This window comes from Elephantulus edwardii, unplaced genomic scaffold (genome assembly GCF_000299155.1).
Source record: "Elephantulus edwardii isolate Elephantulus edwardi_28Jun2011 unplaced genomic scaffold, EleEdw1.0 scaffold00042, whole genome shotgun sequence".
NCBI lineage: Eukaryota > Metazoa > Chordata > Mammalia > Macroscelidea > Macroscelididae > Elephantulus > Elephantulus edwardii.
In genome coordinates this window covers 1,160,672-1,180,012 of record NW_006399792.1, presented here as the reverse complement: position 1 = coordinate 1,180,012, position 19,341 = coordinate 1,160,672, and the positions used below count along the sequence as shown (strand labels likewise).

General features: G+C 39.6%; 1 protein-coding gene across 1 annotated transcript in view; it reads right to left on the bottom strand.

Annotated features, from left to right (window-relative positions):
• The window catches only part of HSD17B11 (hydroxysteroid (17-beta) dehydrogenase 11), a 77,892-nt gene extending 62,589 nt beyond the window's left edge, over nt 1–15,303 (bottom strand). Inside the window, exons 1-2 of the mRNA XM_006885318.1 lie at nt 15,091–15,303; nt 5,385–5,492 (exon numbers count right to left, since the gene is read on the bottom strand). Coding sequence (XP_006885380.1) covers nt 5,385–5,492; nt 15,091–15,303 — 321 coding nt within the window. The remainder of the gene's footprint in view (nt 1–5,384; nt 5,493–15,090) is intronic.
• Between the last annotated feature and the right edge of the window lie 4,038 nt (nt 15,304–19,341).

The window sequence follows — 19,341 nt, the reverse complement described above, 5'->3', positions numbered from 1 at the left end:
ATCTCATTGCCTCTGACACACCCATCCCGATTACCCCAGTCACTGAATCAATCCACCTCATAGAGGGTCTTCCCCTCCTGCGCTGTCCCTCCACTCTGCCCAGCATGATGTCCCTCTCCAAAGACCTGTCTCTCCTATAGCCTCAGTTAATTGGTTACTTTTAATCTAATAAGACTCACCTCATGAGACTTTCTGGTGCCCTTGTATTTATTTTTCCTTTATTGCCTGCTTCTAAAACTAAGAATTTTTATGGCTCATGCCTGTCTCTGGAGTTAACGAGTTTTGTTCAAGGTTGAAACTGGGTTAGGCTCGGGGGCAGGGAGGGGCACTAAACACCCAAAACAAGGGGGGGTCCATGCTGTCCCCTCAGTCAGGCTGGGGGGGGGGGCAAGAGACACCCGTAATGAAGGTCCGTGCTGTCCCCTCAACGACATTGCTTACGAAAAATGAGAAGGACTTGAATTGATTGCTGTAGAAAGTCAAAGACTACAGCTTACAATAAAGATTGCATTTCAACATAAAAAAAAAAAAAGATTCTCACTACCAGACCAATTAGCAGCAGTATAATGATAGAGAAAAGATTCAAGTTATTAACAATTTCATTTTGCTCAGATTCATAATCAACACTCAGCAGTCAGGAAATCAAAAGCTTTGGGGAAATCAGCCATCAAACACCTCTCCAGAGAGAGCTGGATAATGAATAAGACTTACAGAGGAATTGAGACTTTTGAGTGGTGGTGCTGGAGCAGAGTACTGAATATACTTTTCCAATATACTTTTCTTTTTTATTCTTTTTTTTCCCCAAGAGAACAAACAAGCCAGTCCTGAAGAGGGTAAAACCAAGTTGTTCCTTGGAGGCAAAGATTTTAAAGCTCCAACTCATACATACTTTGGGCATGTTGCCAGGAGGGACTAGTCCTTAAGAGAAGGAACTCATACTTGGAAGGGTAGACAGTCTGCACAGGAGAGGAAAACCTAGGATGAGATGGAATGACACAGTGACTGTGGCAATGGGGTCAGGTGTGTGAGAGATTGTGAGGTTGGTTCAAGATAGGTCATGGTTCAGAGCTACTGTTCATAGGGTTGCTATGAGTCTTAGCAGAATCAACAGCACATAACAATATATTACCAAAGAATATGGCTAGATGATTGATCCTGAACTTCTCCTGTGGAGCTCTCCATCATCACTTATTTTCCCAGGGATATGAATGTCTATTTTACACAGTTCTTAACAATTAAAGAGAACTGAGACCTTAATTGTGGAGGTGAGACAAAAATGCTCTGATACGATCACTGCTGAATATTTTAAAGGGGATTACAGCAAAAGGTCCTAGACTAAGATGAAAATGGGGACAGGAGGAGGGGAGAAGAAAATATAAAAATGACCTGGCCTGCTGATCTAAAACCAAGCACTGCAGTACTTATAACCCTTGGAGCTTAGAAGTAAACTCACTTCAGGGGCTCAGCCTTCATCCAAACAATAGACACGCAAAGAAATTTAAATGATAGTACTGGAGAAGCACTTCCTCCTTAGAACAAGCAATCATGCAAGAAGCAAAGGGCAGAATTTGCCTAGGGAGAAAGCTCAAGGAGGATGAAGAGAAAGAATAAAAAGATAAATTGAAAAGAATCATCATGTGGAGGAGGGGGAAAGGTGCTATTAATTAATATATACAAATGATTGAATGGTAAGAGCAATCTGTTCAGTAAACCTTCACGCAAAGCACAATAATTTTTTTTTAATGCCCTGATGCCGAAACAGGCATCAAAACATCTCTTGACCATATCTGATAATTGAGCATCCTTGTGTATGTTGTTCTAGGAGATTAGAACACATATTTTGTTTTAGAAGAATTTCAGTAAGATCCTAGAATTAAAATACCAGGACAAGATTAAAATAGTATAATGTTCTTGATCAGCAAATCGTATTCCTGTTGTTGTTGTGTACAGTCGATTTGGAACTACCCACAGCTGACTCTCCAGTGGGTCTTCAGGGGCAGTTAATCACAGAGAATGAGACTTCCCATCCTTCTTCTGCAGAGAAGCTGGTGGAATCAAACCCCATGCATTCAGCATCTCAGCACAGATAGGCCCCCAGAACTCTGAGAGTCTAAAAACTAATGTTTTTCCCTTTAGGTTACTGAGCATATTGTGTTAACAATTCTCACAGTAATTATTAGCTAAATGATATCGATAATGTTGGTGATTCTATTTAATATCACACTAATTTAAGTATCAGCAAGTATTAATGAGTAATGTTGTTGTTGTTGTTATGTGCTATCAAGTCACCCATGACTCGTAGCGGCCCTATAAGCCCTTCTCTATCCCTTGCCAATCTTACTGTCTCCGACACGCCTATCTCATTAACCCCATGACTGAATAAATTCATCTCTTCAAGGGTGTTCCTATCCTGCACTGTCCCTCCACCCTCACAAGCATAACGTCCCTTTCCAAGGACTGATCCCGCCCTGTAACATGACCAAAGTATGTCAAACAAAGCTTCAGAATCCTTGTCTCCAAGGAGCAGCCTGACTTCACCCTCTCCAGGACAAACTTGTTTGTTCTCCTAACAGTCCATGGTATATTCAACACTCTTCTCCAGCACTGCAACTCAAAAGCATCAATTCTCCTTCTATCGTCCCTAGTAATTGTCTGCTCTCTGATACATAGCAAGTGATTGCAAAGACTATGGCCTGGATATGGTGCCCCTTGGTCTCCAGACTGACATCGTTGCTCTTCAGTACTTTGGAGAGGTCTCTGACAGCAGACTTTCCCAATGCAATTCGTCTTTTAATTTTCCAGCTGCTGGTACCAAGAGTGTTGATTGTAGAGCCAAGCAAACTGAAGCTGTCAACAATCTCAATCTCTTCATCATCTATCACGATGCTGCCAATCAGCCCAATGAGTGAGAATCTTTGTTTTCTTGATGTTGAGCTTCAATTTATATTGAAGTAATACTTAATGAAATAATTACATGTTACATATAAAAGGTATTGTTCTATGTGCTTCACGTCATTAATTAATTTACTCTTCATGACAACCCCAGAAGGTAGACACTAATGTGAAGAAAGTATAGTTAAAGAAATTTAGGCACAGAGACATTAAACCAGGTCACACAGGTAGTATTAACCTGAAGAGATTAATTTGAACCTGAACATTCCTGCCCTACTGACAATGATCTTCAAGATTATGAAATAAATAAACTCATCTCTAGGAAAGATGCTAATTGCTAATGTAAACACAACAATTAGTGGTAAATGTAGATGTTGCTGGCCTGTAGGCGTTGCTCTTGCCATAAATCCAACCCCACAAAAATAACTTCCTGCCTTGACCCAGGTGATTTCTACTTACTCTTTTTATTTAGCTCAGGCACAATGAGGAGATAGTTTAAAGCAAAAGCGTAACATTTTTTTAACATAAATGAATAATTTCAAAAGCACAGTCTTGTGGGATAATCTGATCAACAAGCATAAGATAAAGGAGCAAAGTCTGCTGGGAGTTGTGCGGCTAACCTTAAGGTGGTATAAGCATGGCGGTTTGAATCTACCAGTACTTAGGAAAACTATGGGCAACCTCTTTCTTTGCAATTTACAGCCTTTGAAATCCTGCTGGAGGACAGGCTGTGAATTTGGGTTGAGCACACTGTGGTTCATAAAATTTATGTTCCATATCTTAGTTTGGTGAGAAGCATTTGAGCTTTAAAGATTTGGCAGAGGGTACCTAAGCTACAACTATTGATCTTCATTTGTCTAGAGCAAAAGAGAAAGAAGGAATCTCAAAAGTCAAAGGAGGAATGTTCTATAATACTGTCTCTATAAGCCACAGCCTCCTCTACCTTGAGACCAGAAGAAGTAGGTATATTGTACCTAACTACCAATATGTCACAGCCTAATCAGTGCCACAGAAGATGGATTCTGACAGAAAAATGTGGACCAGAACTTCCAAATTCTGGACTGACTCCTATCATATTGAAGGAATCCCTCTCACTATTTCCCTGAGATGCTCCTTAAATCTTCAACCAAAACTATCCCCTGATGTAACCTTTTAACTTAAGAGCAGGTTAACTCAAAAAATAAAGAATGCCACTTTTTGAGTACTACATTCTTAAAAAAGAAAATAATTCCTGTATATGAGACCAAACCTTAACAGTTATTCTAACACATGGATATAAAAATAGTTGTATGAGAACTTATTTTGTTGTGTGTGTGTGTGTGTGTTGTTGTTGTTATGTACCATCAAGTCAGAACCGACTCATAGCTGACCCTCCAGTGGATTTTAAGAGGCTGTACGTGGCATTACACATCTTTCTCCCATGGAACAGTTGGAGGATTAAAACTGCTTGCCTTGTAAGGTGGCAATGCAGCTCCTTACCACAAGGCCACCGGAGCTCCCACTGCTGTGTGTACTTTGATCAAACATACAATAAAAACAATGACCTCATATCAAGAATTTCTTAAACAGAAAAATTTTCCATATTATATTAAAGATGGGCAGAAACCGAATCTTTACAACCTAACAAATTAGAATGTCCAGGAATGTGTATTTAAAAGACTCTGCTTAGGTAATTCTAATGCCTTTCTTATGAGTGAAGAGTCTATTTAGTGTGTCTTTATTATAAGCCATCAAGTCACCTACGACTCATAGGGACCCTATGTATATATAAATAAATGCTCAGTTTGACGCCCTACTACATGTTATTGTTGTTGTTAAGTGCTGTTGAGTCATGGAAGACTCATAGTGACCCTATGAATAAAAGACCTGAACACTCGTATAATTTTCATCACTTCTCCAAGTTCATAGAGTTTCCAGAGGCAAGCTATTTACGGAAGTGGATGCTACTCCTGCTTCCAAGCTTGTTTTTTTCGAGGAGCTCCGCCAAACACTGTCCACCATATATGGTAAATCTGAATTGTCACAAAGAGAAAAAGAATTTAAACAATGTCTTATGGAAATGTATCTACCTACTGTAAAATTTCAGTGAAAAAATAGGGCTAACCTAAGCTTCTAACCTAACTCTTAACAGTTTTCGTCTTAATAATTATTTCTGATGTGAAAGAACTTGTCAGTGATTCTGTATTTTCCAAGTATTTCTTGGCAATGTGGAAATGCTCTTCTGCAAAATACACAGATTCCTGAGCCCAACCCATGACCTCCAGGAAGAAAATGTCTGGGGGTGGAGCCCAAGAACGTGTTTTTAATAAGCTCCCCGTGAGATTTCAACATCAAATTCTACACTCCAGCCCTGGATCTCCCACTAGTCAAAGTCAATGACCCTGACTTTGAGCCAAGCACAAAAGTCCTCAACTACTTCATCTGCAACATGAAAGGACCAGCAACCCCTCCCAGCTAGGATGACATGATTTTAACAAAACTTAAAACTTTACCTTCTTGGCAGTGGCGTAAATGTCTTCTCGGTTACTGCAGTCTACGACATAAGTATGGACTTTGGCACCTAGTCTTTTGCATTCTGTAGCTGTTTCTTCAAGACCATGCTAGAAAAAACAAAATACGGGAAAAGAACAAAATAAATTACATTTTCACATTATCAGGCAGCTAAAAATAATCAAGGGAAGTCATATCCTTTGAACATGGCCTGAGCAAGAACTTAACACATTCATGTTTTATATACACTTTACAGCACTTCCTCTAGCCTTCTCTATTTTGGAACTCAGTTTAAAACCATTTTAAGAAATGAATTAAAAAAAAAAAAAGAAATTAATTTTTAAAGAAAATTTTGATTGTGATTTTAATGAATGTTTACAGAGAAGTTAAGAGATTTCATTCATTCGTTGTTGCATATTTTACTCCCTCTTCCTCTCATTTTCAGAAAGCCTTAAAGCACTAGTTTTACCTGTTTTGTGAATGACTATGTATGTGCGCATTCTTTAGTTGTTGTTATGTGCCGTTGAATCACTTGTGACTCACAGAGACCCTATGTACAACAGACCTAAACTCTGCTCTGTCCTGTGCCAATTGCACTGTCTCCGATACACCCATCCCGATTATCCCAGTCACTGAATCAATCCACCTCATAGAGGGCATTCCCCTCCTGTGCCGTCCCTCCACCCTCCCAAGCATGATGTCCCTTTCCAAGGACCAGTCCCTTCTGAGGCATTTGTAGTAGGCTTTAAAAATATAACAGTAAGGCCAGCTCTGGTGGCCTAGTGGCAAGAAGCTATACTGCAATCCCAGAAGTGCATAGCTCGAATCCACCAGATGCTCTGCTGGAGAAGGATGGACAATCTCCTCCCAGACCAGTCAGATCTGATTTGACGGTACACATACACAAGATAATAAATTTTTTTTAAAAATAACAATGATAATGTTTTCCCCTGTTGCCATGAAAAAATTATTTTGAGGCATCAATAGACTGGCTACAAAATAAGCCAGGAGTTCATTCACTCAGTTATTCCTCCAACGCTTTAAAATGCAGATTCTAATCTCTATTTTGCAGACTTTATTGGCACAAATATGAATGAGACAGTATTGATCCAAGAGCCTAAGATTAAAAATCCTAAGTATGATATTGAGGCTTTGCTTCATATCTCAGCAAGAGAAGTCAGTCCCTCCAAAAAAGGGTATCAAGGTTGGAAAATCAGAGGTGATTAAAAGAGAGGAAGACCCTCAATGAGACATATTGAGACAAGGCCACTATTGCCTCAAGGAAATCTAAATAACAACTTTAAATGTTTCTTGCTGCAGGTAATGAGAGACTGACTTACTTACATTTCATATGAAAAAATTAACTCATTGCTGTCAAGTCATAGTCAGCTCACAGGTGACCCGCTAGTGCATTTTCATGTTGAAAGAGATTATCTTTCTCCCGTGCTGGTAGATTCTAACTGCAGCACTCTGGTAGCCTAGTAATAAGTAGCTGCACTGTCAACGCAAAGGCACACAGTTTGAATCCATCAGTTGCTGCAAGGGAGAAAGATGGACAATAAACTCCCATATTATTTACTGTCTCTGAAAACCTGCTGGAGGATCAGCTCTGAGTTGGCTCCTTGATGAGACACAACAACAACAGGCCATAGACCACTAGAGCTCACTGGTATTTTCCTATGTTGTTGTTGTTGTGTACTGTTGAATTGGGATAGACTAATAGCTGACCCTCCTGTGGGTTTTCATAAATAATTAATTGCACAGGAGGAGAGTGCCCACCTTTCTTCCACAGAGATCACTCTAATACATTGTGATACTTAGAGTAGGACAGCCACACATCAACAGTTATGGGAACGTAGAAGAGAGGCATGCAATATATTGGTTGGATTTTATGAAAGAGTAAAATAGCCATGTAGAGTAAAAGGGGCATGTCAGGCAGTATAAGACATGAGATACATAAGAGAATGGTCCTGTAAGAACCAATATATATGGTACCAAAAAGAAATGATTGACATTGAAAAATTTCAGGAAGTACAATATAAGCAGGAGCCAGCTGTGATGAAAGAAGACGCTGAAGCTGGCCTGAAGGCACAGGCAAAAATTAACATACCAGGAATTGCCGGGATATCAATTGACATGTTTTAACTTACACAGGCAGCCCTGTCAAATTTTCTGTAACTTTCACTAAGATGACAATTTAAAAAAATAAAATATATATTTTAACATTAAAAAATAATTAAAAAATAATTTCAGACAGTCTTTACTGCAGAAATTTTTAAAAGTTAGTGGGGAGGAAGGAAAATATACACAAGGAATAAATGAAAACCCAACCTTGCTATAAACTTTTGTTAAAATCACAATTTAAAAAAGTAAAAAGAGAGATTTAGGGGAGACGAGTAAGCAGACCTTCAGAGGAGAACAGATTTATTTAATTTTTCTGTCTCACTTCTGTAGAACTATGTGGGCATCATTCCTGAGAAGTTAGGCACTTTTGTTCCCTAATGTGTTGCCATCAGTTCTCAAATATTAATCCTGAGTTCTTCCTTAGTCTTCACTTGCTTCTCCCATCTCACTGCTGTGGAGGGGGAACCAACTCCCAGCTGACCCTCCAGCATGTTTCCAAGGCTGTAAATCACATGGGAGGAGATTGCCCATCTTCCGCTTCAGAGGAGCTGGTGGGTTCGAACTACGAGGGAGGTACAGCTTTGGGGTTAGCAGTGCACCTCTCTGCAGACTCCACCACCAGGGCTCCCTCTTGACTTAATTTCCAGAAAATAAGATAACTCACTGCCATCAACTTGGAACTGACCCATAGCTGACCCTCCAGTGTGTTTCCTCGACTGTAACTTGCACCCGAGGTCCATATTTCTTCCACAGAGCTGCTGGTGCATTCAAACCTCTAGGGAGGCACTGCCTTTGTTTAGCATCACATTTCTCCATGGACTACAGGGCCAGAGATCCCGCTAGACCTTGGTGTTGTTAGGTGACTTGATACTCTTTACCAAAACATCGCACAGGTAAAGCAATTTCACCAACAACCACAATTACTAAAACTAGATGTTTTTCCAACAATTCCTCCTATTAGCTTTTTTAGTTGTTTATAAATCCACTTTTTTCACTCAATAGTCTTTAAGCATGAATCTATGTTTAGCATTTACTACAAGCTGCATGTGATATTAATCAATGATTTCCACCACCTGGCCAACTGACTGGAAGAAATCCATATTTGTTTCCATTCCATAGAAAGGTGACCCAACAGTGTGTGGAAATCATTGATTAATATCACATGCAAGCAAGATTCTGGTGAAAACTTATCCAAAAACAACTGGAACTGCCAGAAGTCCAAGCTGGGTTTAGAAGAGGCTGTGGTATTAGGGATATTATAGCTAATGTTAGATGGATCATGGCAGAAAGCAGAGAATACCAGAGGAATGTTTAGTTGTGTTTCATTCACTATGTAAAGGCATTTGACACAACAAACTGTGGCTGACCCTGAGAAGAATGGAAATCCCAGAAAACCTGACTGTGCTTATGGGAAACCTATACTTGGACCAGGAGGCAGTCATCAGAACAGAGCAAGGAAACGTTGCATGGTTCAAAATCAGGAAGGGTATATGCCAGCGAAGTGTCCTATCTCCACACTTTTCAATCTTATGCAGAACAGATCATCTGGGAGGCTGAGCTGCATGTGGAGAAATATGGCATCAGGATTGGAGGAAGACTCATCAACAACCTGCATTATGCAGATGACACAACCCTGCTTGCTGAAATTGAGGAGGACCTGAAACACTTGCTGCAGAAGATCAAGAACTTCAGCCTTAAGTATGGATTGAAGCTCAACATCAAGAAAACAAAGATTCTCATCACTGGGCAAATGGGGAGCATCATGATTGGTGGCAAAGACACTGAGATTGTTAACAGCTGCATTTTGCTTGGCTCCACAATCAACACTGTTGGTACCAGCCGCCAGGAAATGAAAAGATGAATAGCACTGGGAAAGTCTGCTATTAGGGATCTCTCCAGAGTACAGAAGACCAATGATGTCAGTCTGGAGACTAAGGTGCACTGATCCAGGCCACAGTCTTGGCAATATTTTGCTATGTGTCAGAAAGCTGGACAATGACTAGGGATGACAGGAGGAGAAGTGGTGCCTTTGAGCTGTCATGCTGGAGAAGAATATTAAGTATGTCATGGACTGCTAGGAGAACAAACAGGTTCGTCTTAGAGAGGGTGAAGTCAGGCTGCTCCTTGGAGGCAAGGATTCTGAAGCTTTGTCTGACATACTTTGAAAATGTTACAAGAAAGGATGAGTCCTTGGAGAGGGACGTCATGCTTGGGATGGTGGGGAGACAGCACAAGAGAGGAAGACCCTGGATGAAAAGGATTGATTCAGTCACTGGGATAATGGGGGTAGGTGTGTCAGAGACAATAAGATTGGCACAAGATAGAGCAGGGTTTAGAGCTGTTGTACATAGGTTTGCAATGAATCATAAGCAACATGACAGCACATAAAAACAACAGCATGGTCTAAAATGAGAAAAGGTATATATCAGGGTAGTATCTTTCACCTTACCTAGTCAACCTATGTGGTGAACAAAAATAATCAGATAAACTAGATTAGATAAAGAATGTGGTGTTAGGATTAGAGAAAGACTCATCAGTAACCTACATCATCCAAATGACACAACCTTACTTGTTGACAGTAAAGAGGGCTTGAAGCACTCGCTGAAGAAGATCAAAGATTACAGTTTAGTATGTTCAGTATGGACTGAAATGTAGCATTGAGACAACAAAATCCTCACTACTGGATTAGTAAGCACCATCATGATAAATGGAGAAAAGATTAAAGGTGTCAATGATTTAATTTTACATAGATCCATAAACAACATCCAGGGCAGCAGCGTTCAAGAAATCAAATCAAACTATTCTGAGGAAATCTGTTGTCAATGTTCTCTTTAAAGTTTTAAAGAGCAAGACTATCAGTTGAAAGACTCGAGTGCACCTCATTCAAGCCATGGCATTTTATTATAGATACTTATGAAAGTTTGACAATAGAGAAGGCCAGCACATTGATTTCTTTAAACATGGGTGATGTTAAAAAATGTTGACTATCTCATGGATGGCCAAAACAAACATACCTGCTTTGGAGGAAGTGCACCTGGGTTGCTTTCTAGAAGCAAAGCTCGTGAAACTTACTACATACATTGGGCTGGTCTTTTTTGAAAAAGACATAATGCTGGCAAAACGAGAGAGTGAGCAAAGGAGAGGAAGATCCTTAACAAGATAGAGTAACAGAGTAACTACAACGTTGGGTTTAGGCATAGCAGAGACTGTGAAGATAGACTAGCACTGGGCAAGGTTTTCTTCTTGTTCCTAGGATCCCTGAGCTGGAGCAGACTCCAGAGCCTCTAACAACGATGGGTTTGAAAATCAATGTCAATTCCTGACATCCTAAGGAGGATACATACACTTGCTGACATTTTTCCCATATGTTATCATCTCTCACAGCTCGAATTAATCTGAGAATTTGCCTCTCAGAACAATATGTCTTTGTCTTTTAGGTTGAAAAACTGCTCTAACATCTCCTTATCATTCCAGATTGATCTCACGACAATCTTGACGATCATGCTACTTCCTCACATTTTCTCCACAGATCCACCAGTCCAAGAACTTTACACATCTAGTTTGTTCTTGAAATTGCTGGACACCTCACTACCTCCTCTTTCCTCAGCCACGTTTACTGCTTCTCAGATACTGGAATTTAAAATCTGCAAAATGTCCAGGTAACCAGAATGAGAGTGTATATACTGGGTTAGTACTTCAATACTTTTCTTTTTTTTTTCAAAGAAGGACTAAAAACTAACCACCATCAGGTATTGTCAGCAACTTCACAAAAAAGAATGTATCTTAACAATGAAAAAAAGAGGAAAAACATCTCAAAAGATAGATTGTTTCAACTAATCCATCATCACTGCCGCATGCCATGGTCCAAATTCTGACTCATAAATCAATTTAACTAGAAATTTTTTTTGGGGTGGTTGGCTAATTTTCTATTTCTCAGCTCTTCCACAATAACTGTCATGGTTAGCCAAGCCACCATCATTTCTTATCTCTATTAACACATTAGTCTCCTAACTTCTGTCCCTGCTTCTGTCATTGCTCTCACCACCCCATCTCCACTTCAGTCTGTTCACAAACAGCAGCTAGAGGATTCTCTTTATTAGAAAGTTGTTCAAACCCTCCACTGGCTTTTTTGGTGAAGTATCCATTAACAATGGCATATAGGATATGTCTTGAAGAAAGTGGAGCCAGACTGCTCCGTGAAGGCAAGAATCAGGAAACTTAGTTTCACATACTTTGGGCATGTTGCTAGGAGAGGCTCTATTCCTTGGAAAAAGATATTGTCCTTGGAAAGGTGGAGGGATGATAAAGAAAAGGTAGATCTCAACCAAGTGGGCTGACACAGCGACTACAGCAATGAACTCAAGTGTGTCAGAGATTATGAGGTTGGCACAGGTTAGTACAGGATTCAGATCTGTTGTTCATAGGGTCTCTATGGGTCTTACTCAACTCTACAGCACCTAACAGCAGAATTGAACTCAACTTGAGGGCACCTAACAACAACAGAACTTCTTTCTTACCTGTTGTTGTTGTTGTTAAAACTCAAGCTCATTGCCACTGAGCTGTAACCAACTCTTGGCTGACCCTCCAGAAGGTATTTGGAAGCGGTGAATAAATCACACAGGCAGAGATTGCCATCTTTCACCCCCAGAGCAGCTGGTGGGTTTGAACCAGGAGAAGCACAGGCTCTGGTTAGCAGTACAACTACATATGGACTATGCCACCCTAGCCCCCTCCTACCTCTATAGATTAGTGTTCTTCCATTGAAATATAATGCATGCTGTGTAAAAACTCTCCTTTTCAAGTACATTTAAACCTAAGATTTCAAGTCTTTTTTTCCATTAAGATCTTACTTTTCTATTTTCTCTCAAGACTTTGTAGTTTTAGCTCTTACATTTAAGTCTCTGATTAAATGGGGGCTAATCTTTGTGTCCTGTGTCAAGGCACAGGTCAGAGCAGAGTTTAGGGCTGTTCTACATAGGGTCGCTATGAGTCGCAAACGACTCGACGGCACATAGCAACAACAACAATCTTTGTCTATGGTATCAAGCAGGGGTCTAGCTTCATTTACTCTTTTGCATGTAAACATTCAATTGTCACATTTCTTTAAACTATTCTTTATTCACTGGGAGCTCTGCTGGTCTATTGGTAAGACGCTGCATTCCCTAAGGCACGTGTTCAAATTCACTAGTTGCTCCATGGGAGAAAGATGGGCAATCTCCTCCTGTGCGATTACGGCCTCTGAAAACCCATCTGAGTGTCAGCTATGGATCAGTTCCAACTCAAAGGTACACAAAAACAACAACATACTAAAAATATTGTAATCTCTTATCTAGTCTTTTTTCTTTTCTTGTTATGTACCATCAAGTCAGATCTGATTGGCAGAGGAGGAGATTGCCCTCCTTCTCCAGCGGAGCATCAAACCCCATGCCTTCAGGGTTGCAATGCAGCTTCTTGCCACTAGGCCACTAGAGCTCCCTTCAAAATATGGTCATCTCAACATGTACTCATATAAAAATGTATTGAGTGGATAAAGATAACTAGATACCTAAAAGAGCCAAACTCATTAAGACTACCTTGTTTTTCTGAATCTCACATTTTTTTTCTTTTTCTTCCTTTGGCAGGCTGCAGTCTTGTGACTTTTCTACCATTCTCTGTTATCAGAAAGCGTTTGAGTTCTTCTTTGACAGGTTTCTGCTTCCTCCTTTTTCCCTTGACTTCTTTCCTTTCCCTGACTCACACAGCATCTCTCCCATCTCAGAGCTCTGAGGTACTCTCCATAGTTACCCACCAAGCTCACAATGCCCAAAACACCTTCTGATAGAATTTGAGTATCTCTGCCTCAAGAAGGATTTCCTAGGCCACTTGTAAACAATCAATACCTTCTCTCAATCTTCTCCACAAACCAACTCCCTATCTCATGTTCTATTTTTTTCTGTATGTAACACTACCCAACAAAGGCATATTTTGCTTACAAAGTTAAACAGTGCAGCCTATTTGTTTATCGTCCTTTGTTCAGGAGGCTCATGTTTTTCTGCTTAATCCTCAGATCTGCACCAGAACAATGTCTGGTAGACAGCAGATACCCTAAAGTTTCCTGAGTAAATGCATTTCAGAGAAAATTCTGTACCAACCAACATTGGGTATTTCAAGTCATCAATCTGACAAATTTATTCACCTTTGAATTTTAGCTTAAACTGCACTTTATCAAAGAACAACACATTTTTATGTCTACTACATGCAAGAAACGGCACTAAATCTTTATGCACATTGCCTCATTAAGTCCTCTTCCAGCCCTTTATAGTGGGTACTATAGTAGGCTATTATTTTTTGCATGTTAATTTCAAACATAAAATATTCTTAAGAATGAAAACTGATTTATAATTGCTGAGTCAGACCAATTCTATGGCAGTGGATAAATTCTCCTATGTCCAACTACCAAGTTAAACATTACATTTCTTTTACAACAAGTAATGCAAAGTTTGATGACGCAAAATCTTTTTTTTCCAATGGGAGTACTTTGAAGCTGGCTATTATCAGTAAACTATGTTACACAGGAGTTAGGTCATTTAAGCAGACTTTGTACTGTTGTTTTATCCATGAACCTGAAGATTTGGAAAGCTGAGCTGACCAATGAGAGGCAGAGCACAGACTTAGCCAGATTCTACCACTTTGATAAGCTCAACATGGCATGGGCTCTCTTACCTATAATGGTCCCATAGCCTCTGTATCTTCTGCCGCACATGTAATTACTTCAGATCTATTTTCCCTACTGGACTGAAGGCAGGAACCCTGTCTATCCTGTTTGCCACTGTGTCCCTCACACCTACGTTGATACTCATTAAACAGTTTTTGACAGGTGCCTCAGTCACACACAGGTAAGCAAGCATTGCATGTGACGTTACACCCTCTGAAATGAATTCTTGTTTATAGCATTGGATGTAACCTAATATGTATGGGTTAGGCAGTGCTTTGATCTGTCAGGTGAAAAAAGCAGGTGCATGTCTACAAGTGGACATCCAAACGGAAAGAACTTCTGGCCCTTTCTTCCCTAAGCCCACACCTGCCCTAGGTTTAAAAAAAAAAAATTACACCAAAGATCTTTTCTTTGTCTTTTATTGTTCTTACTTAAAAGTGATTTAAAGGATTCTGTTGGGTTTTGTTTGGGATAATCTTTTAAATCCACTTATATCAATAACTGTAGGGTTATTTAATAGGTACAAGCCTTTACTCTTTTACTAGACCAGCTAAAACAACTGCTTTGCCCAGATGATTAGCATAGAAAGATCAAAGAAACAAGGTTTAGGAGGAGATTACAAATTATTTTCAGTGCAGAAGTGAGGATAAATTTACAACATCAAGTGACAAGAAGACAGTTGCTAGGAAGCTTACATCCTGTCTCTCAGTTCATCATATGATCATAAACAAGAAAACATTCACATCTATCCTCCATCTGTAAAATTATCATAAAGGTAATTTTTCCTACATCCTTTACAGAGATGCTGTAAAGGGTTCCTTCTTGCAAAACACAGAAATATCCACAGAAGAAAGTCACCAAAAAAGCAAAACCAAAGTAAGCGTTATTACCTTATTGATGTCCCACAAAACAAGTTTGCTTTTAAGTTTGGAAAATTCATAGGCAGTCAGTCTTCCAATTCCATGTCCAGCTCCAGTAATCAGTACGATTTCTCCAACGACAGATTTCCTCTTCTTAGGAATAAAAAGCTTCGCGAACGATTCTAAGAGGCAGATGAGGAGTACCGGCAGAAGCAGAAGGCTCCTTAAGAAGAATTTTAGCATTTTGTTGCCCCGAGCTTTGCTCTGTTACCCTGCACCAAATCACTCAAAATTGCTTTAGATAGTTTGGCACCGAAATTCGCGTCAACACAAGAGCTTAAAAGGCTAGTAATCAAAAAGAAACTAACAACTCAGGACCGTTCCTTCCGCTGGGCTGGGCTTTGTGAGGGCTCCCGCAATTGGCTCAGGCTGCGCCGAAGGATCGCCAGCTCAGAAATCTGGGAGGGACAAAAGCCTGATCCAGGCTCACTTCTTAGTGCTCTCTGGCTGAACCCTAGCGATCTTTGGGTCCTAGATAACCTTTAGCCCACTTCTCCTCTGCTTGATAAACCTGATCATGGAAGGTTAATTGCACACACACTTCTTTTAGTCAATTTCATAAATCTCTGTTTGTTTCAAGGATAACCAGGTTCCTCCACCACGGATGCTTTTCTGAAACTTGATGGTTGTCTTAACTCTATGTCTTGAGATCCTGAGAAGGTCAATTGTCATGACCTTCATAGCAGAGAAATGACGCTATGCTTTTACCTTGAATTAAGCACACTTACTGGAGGAGCGAAGACATTTTTGTCGTTGTGCTAAAAGCTCTAAGTCACCAGAAAAGTCGGATCATATTTATTTTCTTAGATAGAATTGCTTCCAGAAGAAAGAGCAGTATATTTGGATATTTTTCCTTCCATTGGAAAAAAAAAAAAAGATATTTTGGCAACTAACAAGGAAAGAATTGACATGTACAAGTTAGCCTCTAAAATGGTGAGAAAATAAATATCTATGCTTAGAAATTGTAGAAAGTATTATCCTAAAAAAAAAAATATAAGGATTTTTCTAGAGTTTCTCTTTACGGCGCTCTGGTGGCATAGTTCTTTCTGTAGGGAGTCATCCTACTGACTTAAAGGCTTTGCCTTTTTGATAGTTGATTTCTCCAGCTAGTCAGCACCAGAAAGATGGACAATCTCTTCCTTTGTAAACCAACTACAATCTCCCAAAACCCTTTCGGAAGGTCAGCTATGAGTTGGTTCCCACCCCAAGGCAAATGAGTTTAGAGTTGAGCTTTATTTATTCATATGATCCACTAAGCAATTGTAAGGATTGAAAAATCACTGCCTTCAGGGTAAATAATAAAACAGAAGGATTATCACTTGGTTCTAGAGATGACACAGCTCACTTTTTTATGTCTCCCACACACTCACAGGCTTAGAATGGATTCCAACTCACAGCTATTCTCTGCTGGTTTCTTTCCCCAACAGTAAATCCTAAGGAGGTGATCCTGCCCAGCTTTCTCTGAGAGGTCCCTGCAGGATTCCAATGGCAGAGGAGGGGCCTTTGGATTCATAGCATGATGCCACCAGAGCTCTCTGGGTTTGCTGTGGTTTTTAGATGCCTTCAGTTACTAGGACTCATAGCAATCTCATGAGCAACAGAGCTAAATCTTGGTCTTGTTCTGGAAACTGAGTCAACAGTGGAGCTGGCACTATATTGAAGAGTCAGTCCACATAAGTCCTCCATTATCTACCAGTGAGCTCTGGCGGCCTAGTGGTAAGGATTTCACCAGCAGGACAAAGGATAAGCAGTTTGAATCCAGTGGCTACTCTGAAGAAGAAACATGGGCAATCTCTTGAAATGCTGTTTTGAGTGTCTGAAAACCTGCTCCAAGTTCAGCTATGGATCACTTTAAACTTGAAGGCATATAACAACAAGATGGAGATTTTCCCGAGAGCTCTGGTAGTTGGACTCTCAACCCAAAGATGGACAGTTCGAGTGCACCAGCTTCTCCGTGGAAGAAAGGTGAGCAATCTCTCCCCATGATTTATTGCCTTTGAAAACCCACTGGTAAGTCACCTATGCATCAGTTTTGAGAAGATAATAATGGATCTGGGGTTTTGAAACCATAAAAAATATGAAAAAATAGCAATTAGGGAATAAATGTTATCATTTGTGGCCTTTCAGTCAAGTCAGGGGCATAATTCCTTTCTGTCTTTGCAAACACTTGAAGGGTTGCCTGTGAGGTATCATGTTTAGTTCTTTAATCAGTAATAACTGTTTTCTTACTGTTTTGTTTTTGTGGAGGTGTTTTTCTAGGTTAGAAGTAGGTTTTATTTTAATTGTCTTTCCCTAAAAACTTCCATATTCAAGTTTGTGAGAGAATAAACATTTACACTTTACAAACATTTGTAAAGAAAATGACATTTTCCAAAGTTTTCCTCTCCCATATGTATTATATTTTCAAATATCTTCTAGAAAATAGTTATAACCCTGTTTTATAAACAAATCAGTTACATTGTTGTGTTTGTTGGTTTTGGGTTTTTTAAATTACCACAGTAAGTAAAAGAAAAACTGGGGTTGGACACATGGCTTAAAGCTAAGACGCTTATATTCAACAGCTACAGGATTAAATGACCTTACTTGAAAACCTAATAAAAGCACTTGCTTTTATTGATTTTGCCTTCATATAGACAGAGACTTTATAGCTCCTATTTTATGTTCCACCTTATTAAAAATGAAGTTATAGTTACCACTACTTGTGTGTCAATTTCATTGTACTGTGGTAGATTACATTCTGTCTTGGTGCTAGAGTCTATGCCACCAACATGTCAAGCACCAACAGAGTCACCCTTGATGGACAGGTTTCAGTGGAACTTCAAGGGAGTAGGTCAAGATACACTGAAGATATTTTAAAAAACTTATGGAGTTAAAGATGGCACTAAATAATAAAATAGGGTATGTTGTTGTTTATAGTCAATTCAGAACTGACTCATAGCTGAACCTCCAGCAGGTATTCAAAGACTATAAATCTCACAGGAGGAGACTGTCCATTGTTCTCCTTTGGAGAAGCTGGTGGATTCAAACCTTATGCCTTTGATTTGGTAGCACAATTCTTAGAAACGTTCAGAATACTCCTTGGCATGATAAACTATACGTGTATGACCAAGAGTCTCCAGCAAGAAATTTTGAAAGTCAGCATTCTAGTTTATACTAACAAAAGCTTCTGAATTGAAAGACATAATTCATTAACACTTATCAATAATTTTAGGTTATAAGGAATAGTTTTTATATAATTCTTACATTTTCTGTGCCCCTGGGGGACATAGAAAGTGAAAATATTGTATAAGTAAGGGAAGACACTTATCTTACACTTGTAAGAGAAGGAAAATAACTAGCATCTAATGAGTTAAACCTTTGTAATGATTTTAAGGGGGTTTAGAGCTGATCAAGGGAAAAAGATACACATGCTCATGAGATAACAGCCTAGTGGATTGTCATATTTGTTGAACTGAGGCATTGAAAATGCCTGCAGTTGGAGGGGGTGCCCAATATCAGAAGATCATTTGTACGTAAGCAAATCAAGAGACCACCAGAAATGGAAAAGGTAAAGAAAACACCCCAGGGAAGAAAAGAAGTGAAGTGTCTAGAAAATCCTTTTACAAAAAGGTGGAAAGTCTATGGGTCAGAGAGCTCCAAAGGCTAGCAGACCTCTGGGTTTTGTCTTATGTATGGCCAAGAGACTTTATCTCATGTACTTTGAACATATTGTTAAGATGGCCAGTCCCTAGAGAGGAGTTCTGATGGACTAGGAGATAGCAAGTTATGCTGCCAACCCAAAGACAGGGGTTATGCCAGCTGCTCTGCTGGAGAAAAATTGTCATTCTCCTTCTGTGGGACTTATAGCCTCATAAAACCCCTTTGAAGGTCAACAGCAAGCCCATCCAAACTTGATAGCAGTGGATTTTTAAAAAATTATTATTAAATTGTATTCGTTTTAATGAACATTTACAGAGATTTGGGGTTTTTGTTCATTCATTGTTGCACTGTTTTCTCTACCCTCCTCCCCAGTTCGTTCTTCTTTCCCCTCCCCCTGAATGTCTGTTTTAATTGTCCAATTGCCACAGTGCTTGTCAAAGCCAGTTCTGATTAATCTCCTTTGTCAGTGGGTCCTTTGTCATTCCCTATCACTCCTCTCTGAGAGAGACTTCACCCTGATCCATAAGGAAAAGGGGATGGCGTATTCTCTTAGCTACTTCCTGAGCAGTGGATTTTTTTTTT